We start from the raw sequence: 12,275 nt of genomic DNA on the forward strand, positions 1-12,275 counted from the left end.
TTGCTCCCTTGTCTTACGCACTTTATTTACCTCCTTCCAGAACATCAGATTGGGGAGGAGCAGTGTGGTTTCAGAAGTGGTAGAGGATATGTGGATCAGGTGTTTGCTTTGAAGAATGTATGTGAGAAATACTTAGAAAAGCAAATGGATTTGTATGTAGCATTTATGGATCTGGAGAAGGCATATGATAGAGTTGATAGAGATGCTCTGTGGAAGGTATTAAGAATATATGGTGTGGGAGGAAAGTTGTTAGAAGCAGTGAAAAGTTTTTATCGAGGATGTAAGGCATTTGTACGTGTAGGAAGAGAGGAAAGTGATTGGTTCTCAGTGAATGTAGGTTTGCGGCAGGGATGTGTGATGTCTCCATGGTTGTTTAATTTGTCTATGGATGGGGTTGTTAGGGAGGTGAATGCAAGAGTTTTGGAAAGAGGGGCAAGTATGAAGTCTGTTGTGGATGAGAGAGCTTGGGAAGTGAGTCAGTTGTTGTTCGCTGATGATACAGCGCTGGTGGCTGATTCATGTGAGAAACTGCAGAAGCTGGTGACTGAGTTTGGTAAAGTGTGTGAAAGAAGAAAGTTAAGAGTAAATGTGAATAAGAGCAAGGTTATTAGGTACAGTAGGGTTGAGGGTCAAGTAAATTGGGAGGCAAGTTTGAATGGAGAAAAACTGGAGGAAGTAAAGTGTTTTAGATATCTGGGAGTGGATCTGGCAGCGGATGGAACCATGGAAGCGGAAGTGGATCATAGGGTGGGGGAGGGGGCGAAAATCCTGGGAGCCTTGAAGAATGTGTGGAAGTCGAGAAAGCAAAGCAAAAGCAAAAATGGGTATGTTTGAAGGAATAGTGGTCACAACAATGTTGTATGGTTGCGAGGCATGGGCTATGGATAGAGTTGTGCGCAGGAGGATGGATGTGCTGGAAATGAGATGTTTGATGACAATGTGTGGTGTGAGGTGGTTTGATCGAGTAAGTAACGTAAGGGTAAGAGAGATGTGTGGAAATAAAAAGAGCGTGGTTGAGAGAGCAGAAGAGGGTGTTTTGAAATGGTTTGGGCACATGGAGAGAATGAGTGAGGAAAGATTGACCAAGAGGATATATGTGTCGGAGGTGGAGGGAACGAGGAGAAGTGGGAGACCAAATTGGAGGTGGAAAGATGGAGTGAAAAAGATTTTGTGTGATCGGGGCCTGAACATGCAGGAGGGTGAAAGGAGGGCGAGGAATAGAGTGAATTGGATCGATGTGGTATACCGGGGTTGACGTGCTGTCAGTGGATTGAATCAGGGCATGTGAAGCGTCTGGGGTAAACCATGGAAAGCTGTGTAGGTATGTATATTTGCTTGTGTGGACGTGTATGTATATACATGCGTATGGGGGTGGGTTGGGTCATTTTCTTTCGTCTGTTTCTTTGCGCTACCTCGCAAACGCGGGAGACAACGACAAAGCAAAAAAAAATATATATATATATATGTATATATATGTATATGTTATATGGTTGCGAGGCATGGGCTATAGATAGAGTTGTGCGGAGGAGGGTGAATGTGCTGGAAATGAGATGTTTGAGGACAGTATGTGGTGTGAGGTGGTTTGATCGAGTAAGTAATAATAGCGTAAGAGAGATGTATGGTAATAAAAAAGGGTGTGGTTGAGAGAGCAAAAGAGGGTGTTTTGAAATGGTTTGGTCACAATGAGAGAATGAGTGAGGAAAGTTTGACCAAGAGGATATATGTGTCAGAGGTGGAGGGAACGAGAAGTGGGAGACCAAATTGGAGGTGGAAAGATGGAGTGAAAAAGATTTTGAGTGATCGGGGCCTGAACATGCAGGAGGGTGAAAGGCGTGCACGGAATAGAGTGAATTGGAACAACGTGGTACACCGGGGTCGAGGTGCTGTCAATGGATTGAACCAGGGAATGTGGAGCGTCTGGGGTAAACCATGGAATGTTCTGTGGGGCCTGGATGTGGAAAGGGAGCAGTGGTTTTCGGTGCATTATTACATGACAGCTAGAGACTGAGTGTGAACGAATGTGGCCTTTGTTGTCTTTTCCTAGCGCTACCTCGCACACATGAGGAGGGAGGGGGTTGTTATTTCATGTGTGGTGGGATGGCGATGGGAATGAATAAAGGCAGACAGTATGAATTATGTACATGTGTATATATGTATGTGTCTGTGTTTGTATATGTATGTATACATTGAGATGTATAGGTTTATATATTTGCATGTGTGGACGTGTATGTACATACATGTGTATGTGGGTGGGTTGGACCATTCTTTCATCTGTTTCCTTGTGCTACCTCGCTAACGTGGGAGACAGCGACAAAGCAAAATAAATGATAAAATAAATATATATAAAGAGAGAGAGAGTTAATGGGATGGCCTTGATTAGGGCCATAGTTGCCCATGCCATCTCTGCTAACATTAAATAAATGAATTATGAATATGGTACATTAATGATGGTGATGGTTTTACAGGTAACGTGTTGGTGGTGAATGTAATGCTAGCAGGGCTGGTGGTAAGTGCAGGTGTGCTGCCCTCCTGGGTTGTGTCACTGCTGGCAGGATGGTCGCGCCCAACGCCCGTCTGCTGTGCTTCCTGGCTCCTCACCACATTAGCTGCACATGCTGCTCTCCTCACCCTCCCATCCCTAGCCTGGGAAAACTCGGCTAGGGTGGCAGGCAGAAGTGTGAGCATTTCAGTACTTGCTGTGATGGTGGGTGTGTCGTGGGCAGCAGCAGGCACCATCACCATTACACAGTGGGTGACAGGCTTGGCACCCCTGCATTGTGCCCACAACTCCCCACAGCGTACCTCCTCCCACACTGCCTTCACTTCAGCAGTAGGTGTGACCCTGGTGGGTGTTCCCCTAGTGACAGCACTGACCATACACACCCACACATTGCTGGCTGGTCGAGGAGGACATAGACGCCCACTTCCTCCAACGATGAAGCCCCCCCAGGCCCTGACACGGGACTTAGCCCTGACTGGAACTAACCTGGTTGTGACGGCAGCGGCAGGTGGATGCTGGGTTGCAGGGCTTGCTGGGGACTGGTGGGCTGATGACCCCTTGCGCACTGGTGTTGCCTGGCTCCCTATTGTTGCTGCCACTGCTTCCAGTTTCATCTACGCCGCCCACAAACCCTTCCGTGAGGCCTACGTCCAACTGTTCCACTACTGCTGCTGTAAGACTTCTGTGTCCCTGTCACGACGTGGGCGCAGTGGTGAAGCAGCAGCAGCAGCAGCAGCAGCAGCTGCGGCAGCAGCACGACCAGCCAGTGATGTCCGTGTCCATATCATCCCAGGCTACAACATGTACACCACTGCCTCCGCCCGTGACCACCGCCCACCCTCCCATGCCCATGTTAAGACACCCAGGAACAAGGAGTCACGTCGGCCTAAGCATCATCACAAAAAGGACGTATATGAGTTGTAGTTCTCACATACCTACTGCCTCCTGTCCTCCTGGAGTGACTCCATCATCCTTCTGTTGACCCAACAACACTCCCTGGACATTACAGCCACCATCTGCTACCTTAACCACTCTCCTTTCATTATTACTCATTCTTCAATTCCAATTCTCTTACCATTTCCATCTTTCATTACTATGTGCTTATTTTTGTCTCCAAGAACTTCTTACAAATGTTTTCCAGATCCCATTTCTTGTTACCATCTTACCTACCCATACTTTCTTTTGACAGTTTCACCAATCCATGTACCTCAGCTTTCCTGCATTGTTGCCATCATCTTTACCTATAGGACTTTTTTTTCTGCCTCTTGTAACTTACATCATCCCCAGTTCCACTTTTTTCCAGAGCTATGTGGACCACCAACATCTATACCTCCAGTTTCACCTCTTCCTGCAGCCTCCATGCCTAGCTTTCTGTCCATCCAACTACTTTTCTTATTCCATTATGCTGCTTGAGAAACTGCCATTTCAGTTGCATGTCTGCATCTTCCTTTGCTATCAACACAAAATGATATCTTTTCAAAATTATGACTTGCAACTTGTCACCACATAACTTGCATTGTCATCCTTCTGCTCTAGAAAACACGCTAACTTATTCTTCACAAACGAATCTTCCAGCTTTGTTACAAAATCTGAAACTACTAAACCATTTCACCAAGGAAATTAAAGATCTAATCCACCTTCACAGTATTACAGGATCAGGAAAAATTATTTATCACTGCAGAAACTTTAATTTGTCACAGAATTACCACAGCAGTTGAATTAGATTCACCTCTTTCTCAAACACAAGAGGATCACAGCAGTTGATGTTTCACCAAAAGGACTTTTCAGAGGAGAAACAGCATCAACATATAGGAAATACTTTTGGTATTGCTGTGGATTAGCAGCTCTAGGCACCCAAGACTCTTTAACACAAGTAAATGAAAGATATGGGAAATACCAAGGTTGACAAACTTTTAATGATATTGGCCTGACACAGTTTATTCATAGAAATCAAAAGGATTGCTATAAGCAAAGTAAATGGACTGTTTGTATTAATGTTATTTCGGGGGCTTCATTTAATTTTTTTTATTACTGATGTTAGTGGTGCAGAAAAGAGTGGGCTTTTCTTCTTGTTCAGTACAGTATGTTTCAAATAGTGCCATCACTCTTAAAAGAAAAGCCTATGTAGCATGAGTGTATTGTGTGAAGTAGATATATGAATGTATGTTGCAGACAAACTTAGAGCAACACTGATTGAATGAGACAGCAGTTTGCAAGATATAATGCAGAACTCTTACAGTTTAGTCATGTATTTATATATATCTGTACATGCAGTACTTCCATTTCATGGAAGAATGTAGTAGTTAGGTATCACCAAGTTAAGTACTCTGGCATCATGAAGATATGCAGTATATCACACAATTCCTTATACAGCATACAATACTGTATAATTTCTATGTTTTGTACAAGCGTATGGACTCTCAGTAAGCAAACAGTTGTATGTTGTACACCTTTATGAGGTAGCATTAAGTAAACACTGCAACACTGCAGCATATTCTGTTGGGATATTTAATGCTTGAACATTTCTATGGCTATTTTTATGGAGCATGTCCCATTGTAGAGGAAGAAAAATACTAATGTATTGTTAAGTACAAAATTATTTTTCCATTCGTAGTGACTGTAGGAAGGTAGATCAACTTGGGCATAGAGGGGACTGACACTGTTAAAATGGAAGGGAGTGTTATGAGAACCTCAGAGATTGTTGTGGGTAAGTGTTTGACACTTCCCATTCTGTAGCATAACATACTTTACCAGAAATGCAGGACAGACAGCTTGCTGTGACTAGTTGTGAAAGGTTATGCAATGTGGTTGACAATATTCATCCAGTAGTAAAGAGATTTGTCTAGTAGAGGTGAGGTGTGTCTTGGAGTTTAACAGGTGTCTAAGGGTCGACAAATGTTTATGAAGTCGACAGGTGTGCCCAGTAGAGTAGCCCACTGCAAGAAGGAAACACTGGAGAGAACTCTGTTGATTCAAATCAGACAAGAGGAAACTCATTCAAAAATTTGCAGCAAATATTTCAGTCTTATGAGGTATTCCCAACTTTCTAATAAACTCTTTTGATTATCCACAGATTGATATCAAGTTTATCGGTTTGAAACCCCAAACTACCAGTGAGATTCTTACATTTTTCCCGGTGATTCTTATTTCAATATCCCTTTTATCTTGCCTAAATATGAAAAACCAAATAATGCTTTAGCTAACATTCAGACATTTGTGCAATTGAGAATAAGATTTTGCCCTGCATTCAGGCAAAAATATGATTTACAAGAAAAGAGAATATAATGCACTTTGTATATTGATAGTAGAGTATAGAATATAGAATTGTTTAAAAAAAGAAAAAAATCTGTACGGGACAGATTACGTCATAAGGTAATTTGGATTGCATTGTTGGACTGACTTGTCATCCCAGCTATAAATTTTAGAATCCAAATGGTTTTCTAAGTGCTTATATCCAAGACCAAGATCTTGAGAGAGGTTGTGTGATACACATGAGAATGAGGAAATCAAATGCAGTAATTATTAGACTAGACCCTCAGCAAGTCTTTCCCGTCATTCCTTCCAGCAGAATCATGAACTCGCTGCGAATCACGTTTCCCCGTGTGACGTCACCAGCCACTCTGAACTTTCTGTTGCTGGTACAAAGTGGTTCATTGTTTATACATCAGAATTATGAATCCTAAGAAACATATGAATGATATTTTTCCATGTACAATAATGATCAGAATTATCAGTATTATGTGTATGGTGGTCTCATATCTAACATCCTTTCATAGGTCATTAAGCTAAGACTACCTCACATCTTGGAGATAAACTGTGTAACTGGTAAGCATGATTATTATCTGTTGATTTTATATTCACCTTACTGAAAACATGAATTGTAACTTAATTATTTCAAGCTACATTGTGAATATCTTGGAATGCAACTGTATTATTCAAGAGAAAGTTACTAAAACATTCAGGCAGGTATCTAGTTTCCTTAAACAGCTGAGAAGTGCATTGATCTTTGACTTTGTAAACCAATGGACTTGCAGTGAATGTACTGATTTTGAAATGCTATAGCAGTAGGATATTAGAAGAAAATCCCCTTTCTAGCTGTCTTAAATTCACTTTATAGTAATTCTCAGAATTGACAGCAACAGTGGAGGATTTTATTTTTTCTAGTAACAATGAGCACCCTAGCTTTGTATATTAATTTCCAGATAAGGTACGTCGGAACTGAGTTAATAAGTAAAATAATAGAATTTTTCATTGATGTAGATACTAATAGTACATGAGCCATGATGTATCAAAGTTACAGTTCTGAAAAGCAGATGACGTCATCACGAATGAATGAGATATATAGCCTTACTCTTAAAGATTTCTATGAAGGTAGTAAATACAATGGTATTTACTAGAAGGAGACTTATATTTTGGTATTTCCTGCAGGAGTAACCCTAGTCTTGAGCATAGTTCATGTTGCTACCAGGACTGAATTTTATAATTGAGCTGCTAGTATTGTGCATCATACAATGAATATTAGCACCTGGTAATGAACATGGTTCTTATGATTCTAAACATCCAGTGCATTCCACTTAGTGTCGTGTTTCATACTCATTGTATCACCTATTATGGAGTATGAGCATGGAGCTTGGAATTTTACAGTAAAGCAAGAATATTCTCTGATGGGCAGTGTGGATTGAAAGAAAATAATTGTTGGTATAGATACCATATTGATATTATTAGTTTACTGATCATTGATATATTTTGAATTCTTATTTTAGGAATTTGGAAATTTGGATAATGTTAGTGAATTCTGCTTAACCCAGGATAAATTGATTATATGCAATATGATCAATATTTTTTGTTGTTGCAACAAGTCGAGATGAGAAGGAAAATGAGTTATATGTTTGCTCTGTTGAAGGATCATCCTTGCACATAATTAATCTTGTACAATATCAACCATCTATAAAGATTTTCAGTGATATCATCAGGAAATCACAGCTTTAATCCTTGTTTGGATTCTACAGCACATGGTGTTCCTCAGTGTACAATTTTTATAAGTACTGTTTCTGGTGCATCAGAAAATCAAATTTTTGTTTTATGATTTCTCAGGAAATTACTTTCACAGATTTTAAACACAAGTTTTCTGATTATATGGAGCATCTAGGTATGGGTTAAGGATGTGATTACATAATATCAGTCTTTGTTTTCTGAATTAGTGCTTCTTATCATGGAAACCACTTTATTAACATGTATTTATATGCCAAGTTTCTTGTGATAAAAAAGTTTAGTACTAAACTATTTTGTTGCAATGATTATCGATGAATATCAGCATTGAAATGGTGTATCCATAATTTGTATAGGGTAATGTGTATTGAAAATGAATGAATTGATAAATGAATAATGATTTATGGATTTAGGTAGCCATTAGGCTGAAAATTTTAACACTGTTATGTGCATGTTTCAGAAGTAGCACATAGTTTTGCAAAAAGTCTTTTGTGAAATAACTTTCTATGCATTGTATAATAACTGAAAATGCATGCCTAATTTTCACTTTGATATGTTTAAGAATATATTGTGTTCTCCTAAGTCAAATGGGGTTTCCTTATTATATCAGGAACTCTCACTGACTACTTTTGCTATGTCGCATGCCAATGAAAATTAACTAACTTTATCCCCAATTTTCCTCCTCTAGTTTTGAGAGCTGAAATGCCTTCTGTATATTTTGATAGTCTAATCACAGAATGGTATCAAGTGCTTACACTTTTGCTTTAAGAAGGGATGACTTTCCCAATGCTAGTAGAAGTTACTTTACTACAAACTACACTTAAGAACAGATTGTCTTAGTTTCCCCATCCTTAAAGGAGCACAGTACTGGAAATTTGACACTGAAGACTATATCAAGTATAAGTTTATATGTAATTAACTGGGTGAAGGTTTGAGGCCAGACAGTCATATCCGTGAAGCACTAAAGAGAAAAACCTATTATAAAAAATAAAAAGAAATTCGGTGCCTTGGCCATGAGAATCATACACTGCTGATTGTAAACTCGAGGAGTTTCTAGTCATCATATCTTAAAGGTTCTGTTTTAAGATGAAAGACAATACTAGGGTTTATTAAGTAGTTAAACTGCACAGACCTTCATATAACTTACTCTTTCTTAGCATTTTGGGAGGTCTACTCTTTAATTAACATCTTTGCACAAAATATCAGGCTGCACAAAATATCAGGCTATGTACATAATTTTCTGAATATTAACCTAAAGAGAAAAGCCAAAATAAATTATGCTACATGGTAATTGTATTAATGACTGTTTTGTCCAAATGTATCCCCCAATTAACTGTTTTGTCGTTGACTTGCTAAGTGCGCTGAGTACCTATAACAGTTGTAGTGTCACAATCACTTTTAGTATTGTATCTGTATGTGTGCAATGTATCACTCACTAAGCCAGCTTTTTTATAAATGTGGTTAGGACAGAGTATGTTTTTTTCATGTTGGTCAACTTCATCAAGTGGACATAGGACAGACCATACTGTTTTTAAGTCTTCATCACACTACTTGATAGAAATAAATACAAATACTCACCCTAACTTCATTTGTGTTCCAAGAAAACAGGTTTTTCATATGCTTCATGTTTGCCAACTCTGCAATAAAGTGCACATAATTTATCCAGTGCAGAGTAGTGTGCCTAACAAGTGCCTAATGGCATAGCCAGCTTAAGGCTGGATGGTGGCTATCATGAGTGTTTGTTATCCTCACCCAGTCCTCACTTAGCTTCAAGCCCAGAAAGACTATACAATATTTAGAGCAATGAAATTATTAGGATATACCCCTAACTGGCATGAGGTTACCCTGTGACTGAAAAGTCACTGTTGGCAAGGCTGTATCATTTGGAATACAGTCAAATCAAACAACTCTATTCAAAGGAGTCCATCATTGCCTTGCAACTGGCCACAGGAGTCTCTGAGAGGTAAAAAGATCATAGGACAACTATAGGTATATAAAATATATATACATATATTTTTTTTTTTTTTTTTTTTTGCTTTGTCGCTGTCTCAGCGTTTGCGAGGTAGCGCAAGGAAACAGACGAAAGAAATGGCCCAACCCACCCCCATACATATGCCTTGATTCAATCCACTGACAGCACGTCAACCCCGGTATACCACATCGCTCCAATTTACTCTATTCTTTGCCCTCCTTTCACCCTCCTGCATGTTCAGGCCCCGATCACACAAAATCTTTTTCACTCCATCTTTCCACCTCCAATTTGGTCTCCCTCTTCTCCTCGTTCCCTCCACCTCCGACACATATATCCTCTTGGTCAATCTTTCCTCACTCATTCTCTCCATGTGACCAAACCATTTCAAAACACCCTCTTCTCTCTCAACCACGCTCTTTTTATTTCCACACATCTCTCTTACCCTTACGTTACTTACTCGATCAAACCACCTCACACCACACATTGTCCTCAAACATCTCATTTCCGGCACATCCATCCTCCTGCGCACAACTCTATCCATAGTCCACGCCTTGCAACCATACAACATTGTTGGAACCACTATTCCTTCAAACATACCCATTTTTGCTTTCCGAGATAATGTTCTCGACTTCCACACATTCTTCAAGGCTCCCAGAATTTTCGCCCCCTCCCCCACCCTATGATCCACTTCCGCTTCCATAGTTCCATCCGCTGCCAGATCCACTCCCAGATATCTAAAACACTTTACTTCCTCCAGTTTTTCTCCATTCAAACTCACCTCCCAATTGAATTGACCCTCAACCCCACTGTACCTAATAACCTTGCTCTTATTCACATTTACTCTTAACTTTCTTCTTTCACACACTTTACCAAACTCAGTCACCAGCTTCTGCAGTTTCTCACATGAATCAGCCACCAGCGCTGTATCATCAGCGAACAACAACTGACTCACTTCCCAAGCTCTCTCATCCCCAACAGACTTCATACTTGCCCCTCTTTCCAAAACTCTTGCATTCACCTCCCTAACAACCCCATCCATAAACAAATTAAACAACCATGGAGACATCACACACCCCTGCCGCAAACCTACATTCACTGAGAACCAATCACTTTCCTCTCTTCCTACACGTACACATGCCTTACATCCTCGATAAAAACTTTTCACTGCTTCTAACAACTTTCCTCCCACACCATATATTCTTAATACCTTCCACAGAGCATCTCTATCAACTCTATCATATGCCTTCTCCAGATCCATAAATGCTACATACAAATCCATTTGCTTTTCTAAGTATTTCTCACATACATTCTTCAAAGCAAACACCTGATCCACACATCCTCTACCACTTCTGAAACCACACTGCTCTTCCCCAATCTGATGCTCTGTACATGCCTTCACCCTCTCTATCAATACCCTCCCATATAATTTGCCAGGAATACTCAACAAACTTATACCTCTGTAATTTGAGCACTCACTCTTATCCCCTTTGCCTTTGTACAATGGCACTATGCACGCATTCCGCCAATCCTCAGGCACCTCACCATGAGTCATACTACATTAAATAACCTTACCAACCAGTCAACAATACAGTCACCCCCTTTTTTAATAAATTCCACTGCAATACCATTCAAACCTGCTGCCTTGCCGGCTTTCATCTTCCACAAAGCTTTTACTACCTCTTCTCTGTTTACCAACTCATTTTCCCTAACCCTCGCACTTTGCACACCACCTCGACCAAAACACCCTATATCTGCCACTCTATCATCAAACACATTCAACAAACCTTCAAAATACTCACTCCATCTCCTTCTCACATCACCACTACTTGTTTTCACCTCCCCATTTGCGCCCTTCTCTGAAGTTCCCATTTGCTCCCTTGTCTTACGCACTTTATTTACCTCCTTCCAGAACATCTTTTTATTCTCCCTAAAATTTAATGATACTCTCTCACCCCAACTCTCATTTGCCCTTTTTTTCACCTCTTGCACCTTTCTCTTGACCTCCTGTCTCTTTCTTTTATACGTCTCCCACTCAATTTCATTTTTTCCCTGCAAAAATCGTCCAAATGCCTCTCTCTTCTCTTTCACTAATACTCTTACTTCTTCATCCCACCACTCACTACCCTTTCTAATCAACCCACCTCCCACTCTTCTCATGCCACAAGCATCTTTTGCGCAATCCATCACTGATTCCCTAAATACATCCCATTCCTCCCCCACTCCCCTTACTTCCATTGTTCTCACCTTTTTCCATTCTGTACCCAGTCTCTCCTGGTACTTCCTCACACAAGTCTCCTTCCCAAGCTCACTTACACTCACCACCCTCTTCACCCCAACATTCACTCTTCTTTTTTGAAAACCCATACAAATCTTCACCTTAGCCTCCACAAGATAATGATCAGACATCCCTCCAGTTGCACCTCTCAGCACATTAACATCCAAAAGTCTCTCTTTCGCGCGCCTGTCAATTAACACGTAATCCAATAATGCTCTCTGGCCATCTCTCCTACTTACATAAGTATACTTATGTATATCCCGCTTTTTAAACCAGGTATTCCCAATCATCGTTCTTTTTCAGCACATAAATCTACAAGCTCTTCACCATTTCCATTTACAACACTGAACACCCCATGTATACCAATTATTCCCTCAACTGCCACATTACTCACCTTTGCATTCAAATCACCCAACACTATAACCCGGTCTCGTGCATATATATATATATATATATATACAAAGTATAATAAAAATATAAAAAAATAATATATATATTTTTTTTTTTTTTGCCGCTGTCTCCCACGTTTGCGAGGTAGC

General features: G+C 40.3%; 1 protein-coding gene across 1 annotated transcript in view; it reads left to right on the plus strand.

Annotated features, from left to right (window-relative positions):
* LOC139752955 (uncharacterized) overlaps positions 1–10,393 on the plus strand; it is a 185,265-nt gene extending 174,872 nt beyond the window's left edge. Inside the window, exon 3 of the mRNA XM_071669074.1 lies at positions 2,466–10,393. Within this exon, the coding sequence (XP_071525175.1) occupies positions 2,466–3,424 (959 nt within the window). The 3' untranslated portion in view covers positions 3,425–10,393. The remainder of the gene's footprint in view (positions 1–2,465) is intronic.
* The last annotated feature ends 1,882 nt before the right edge of the window (positions 10,394–12,275 follow it).

Source organism: Panulirus ornatus, chromosome 13, assembly GCF_036320965.1.
Source record: "Panulirus ornatus isolate Po-2019 chromosome 13, ASM3632096v1, whole genome shotgun sequence".
Taxonomy (NCBI): Eukaryota; Metazoa; Arthropoda; class Malacostraca; order Decapoda; family Palinuridae; genus Panulirus; species Panulirus ornatus.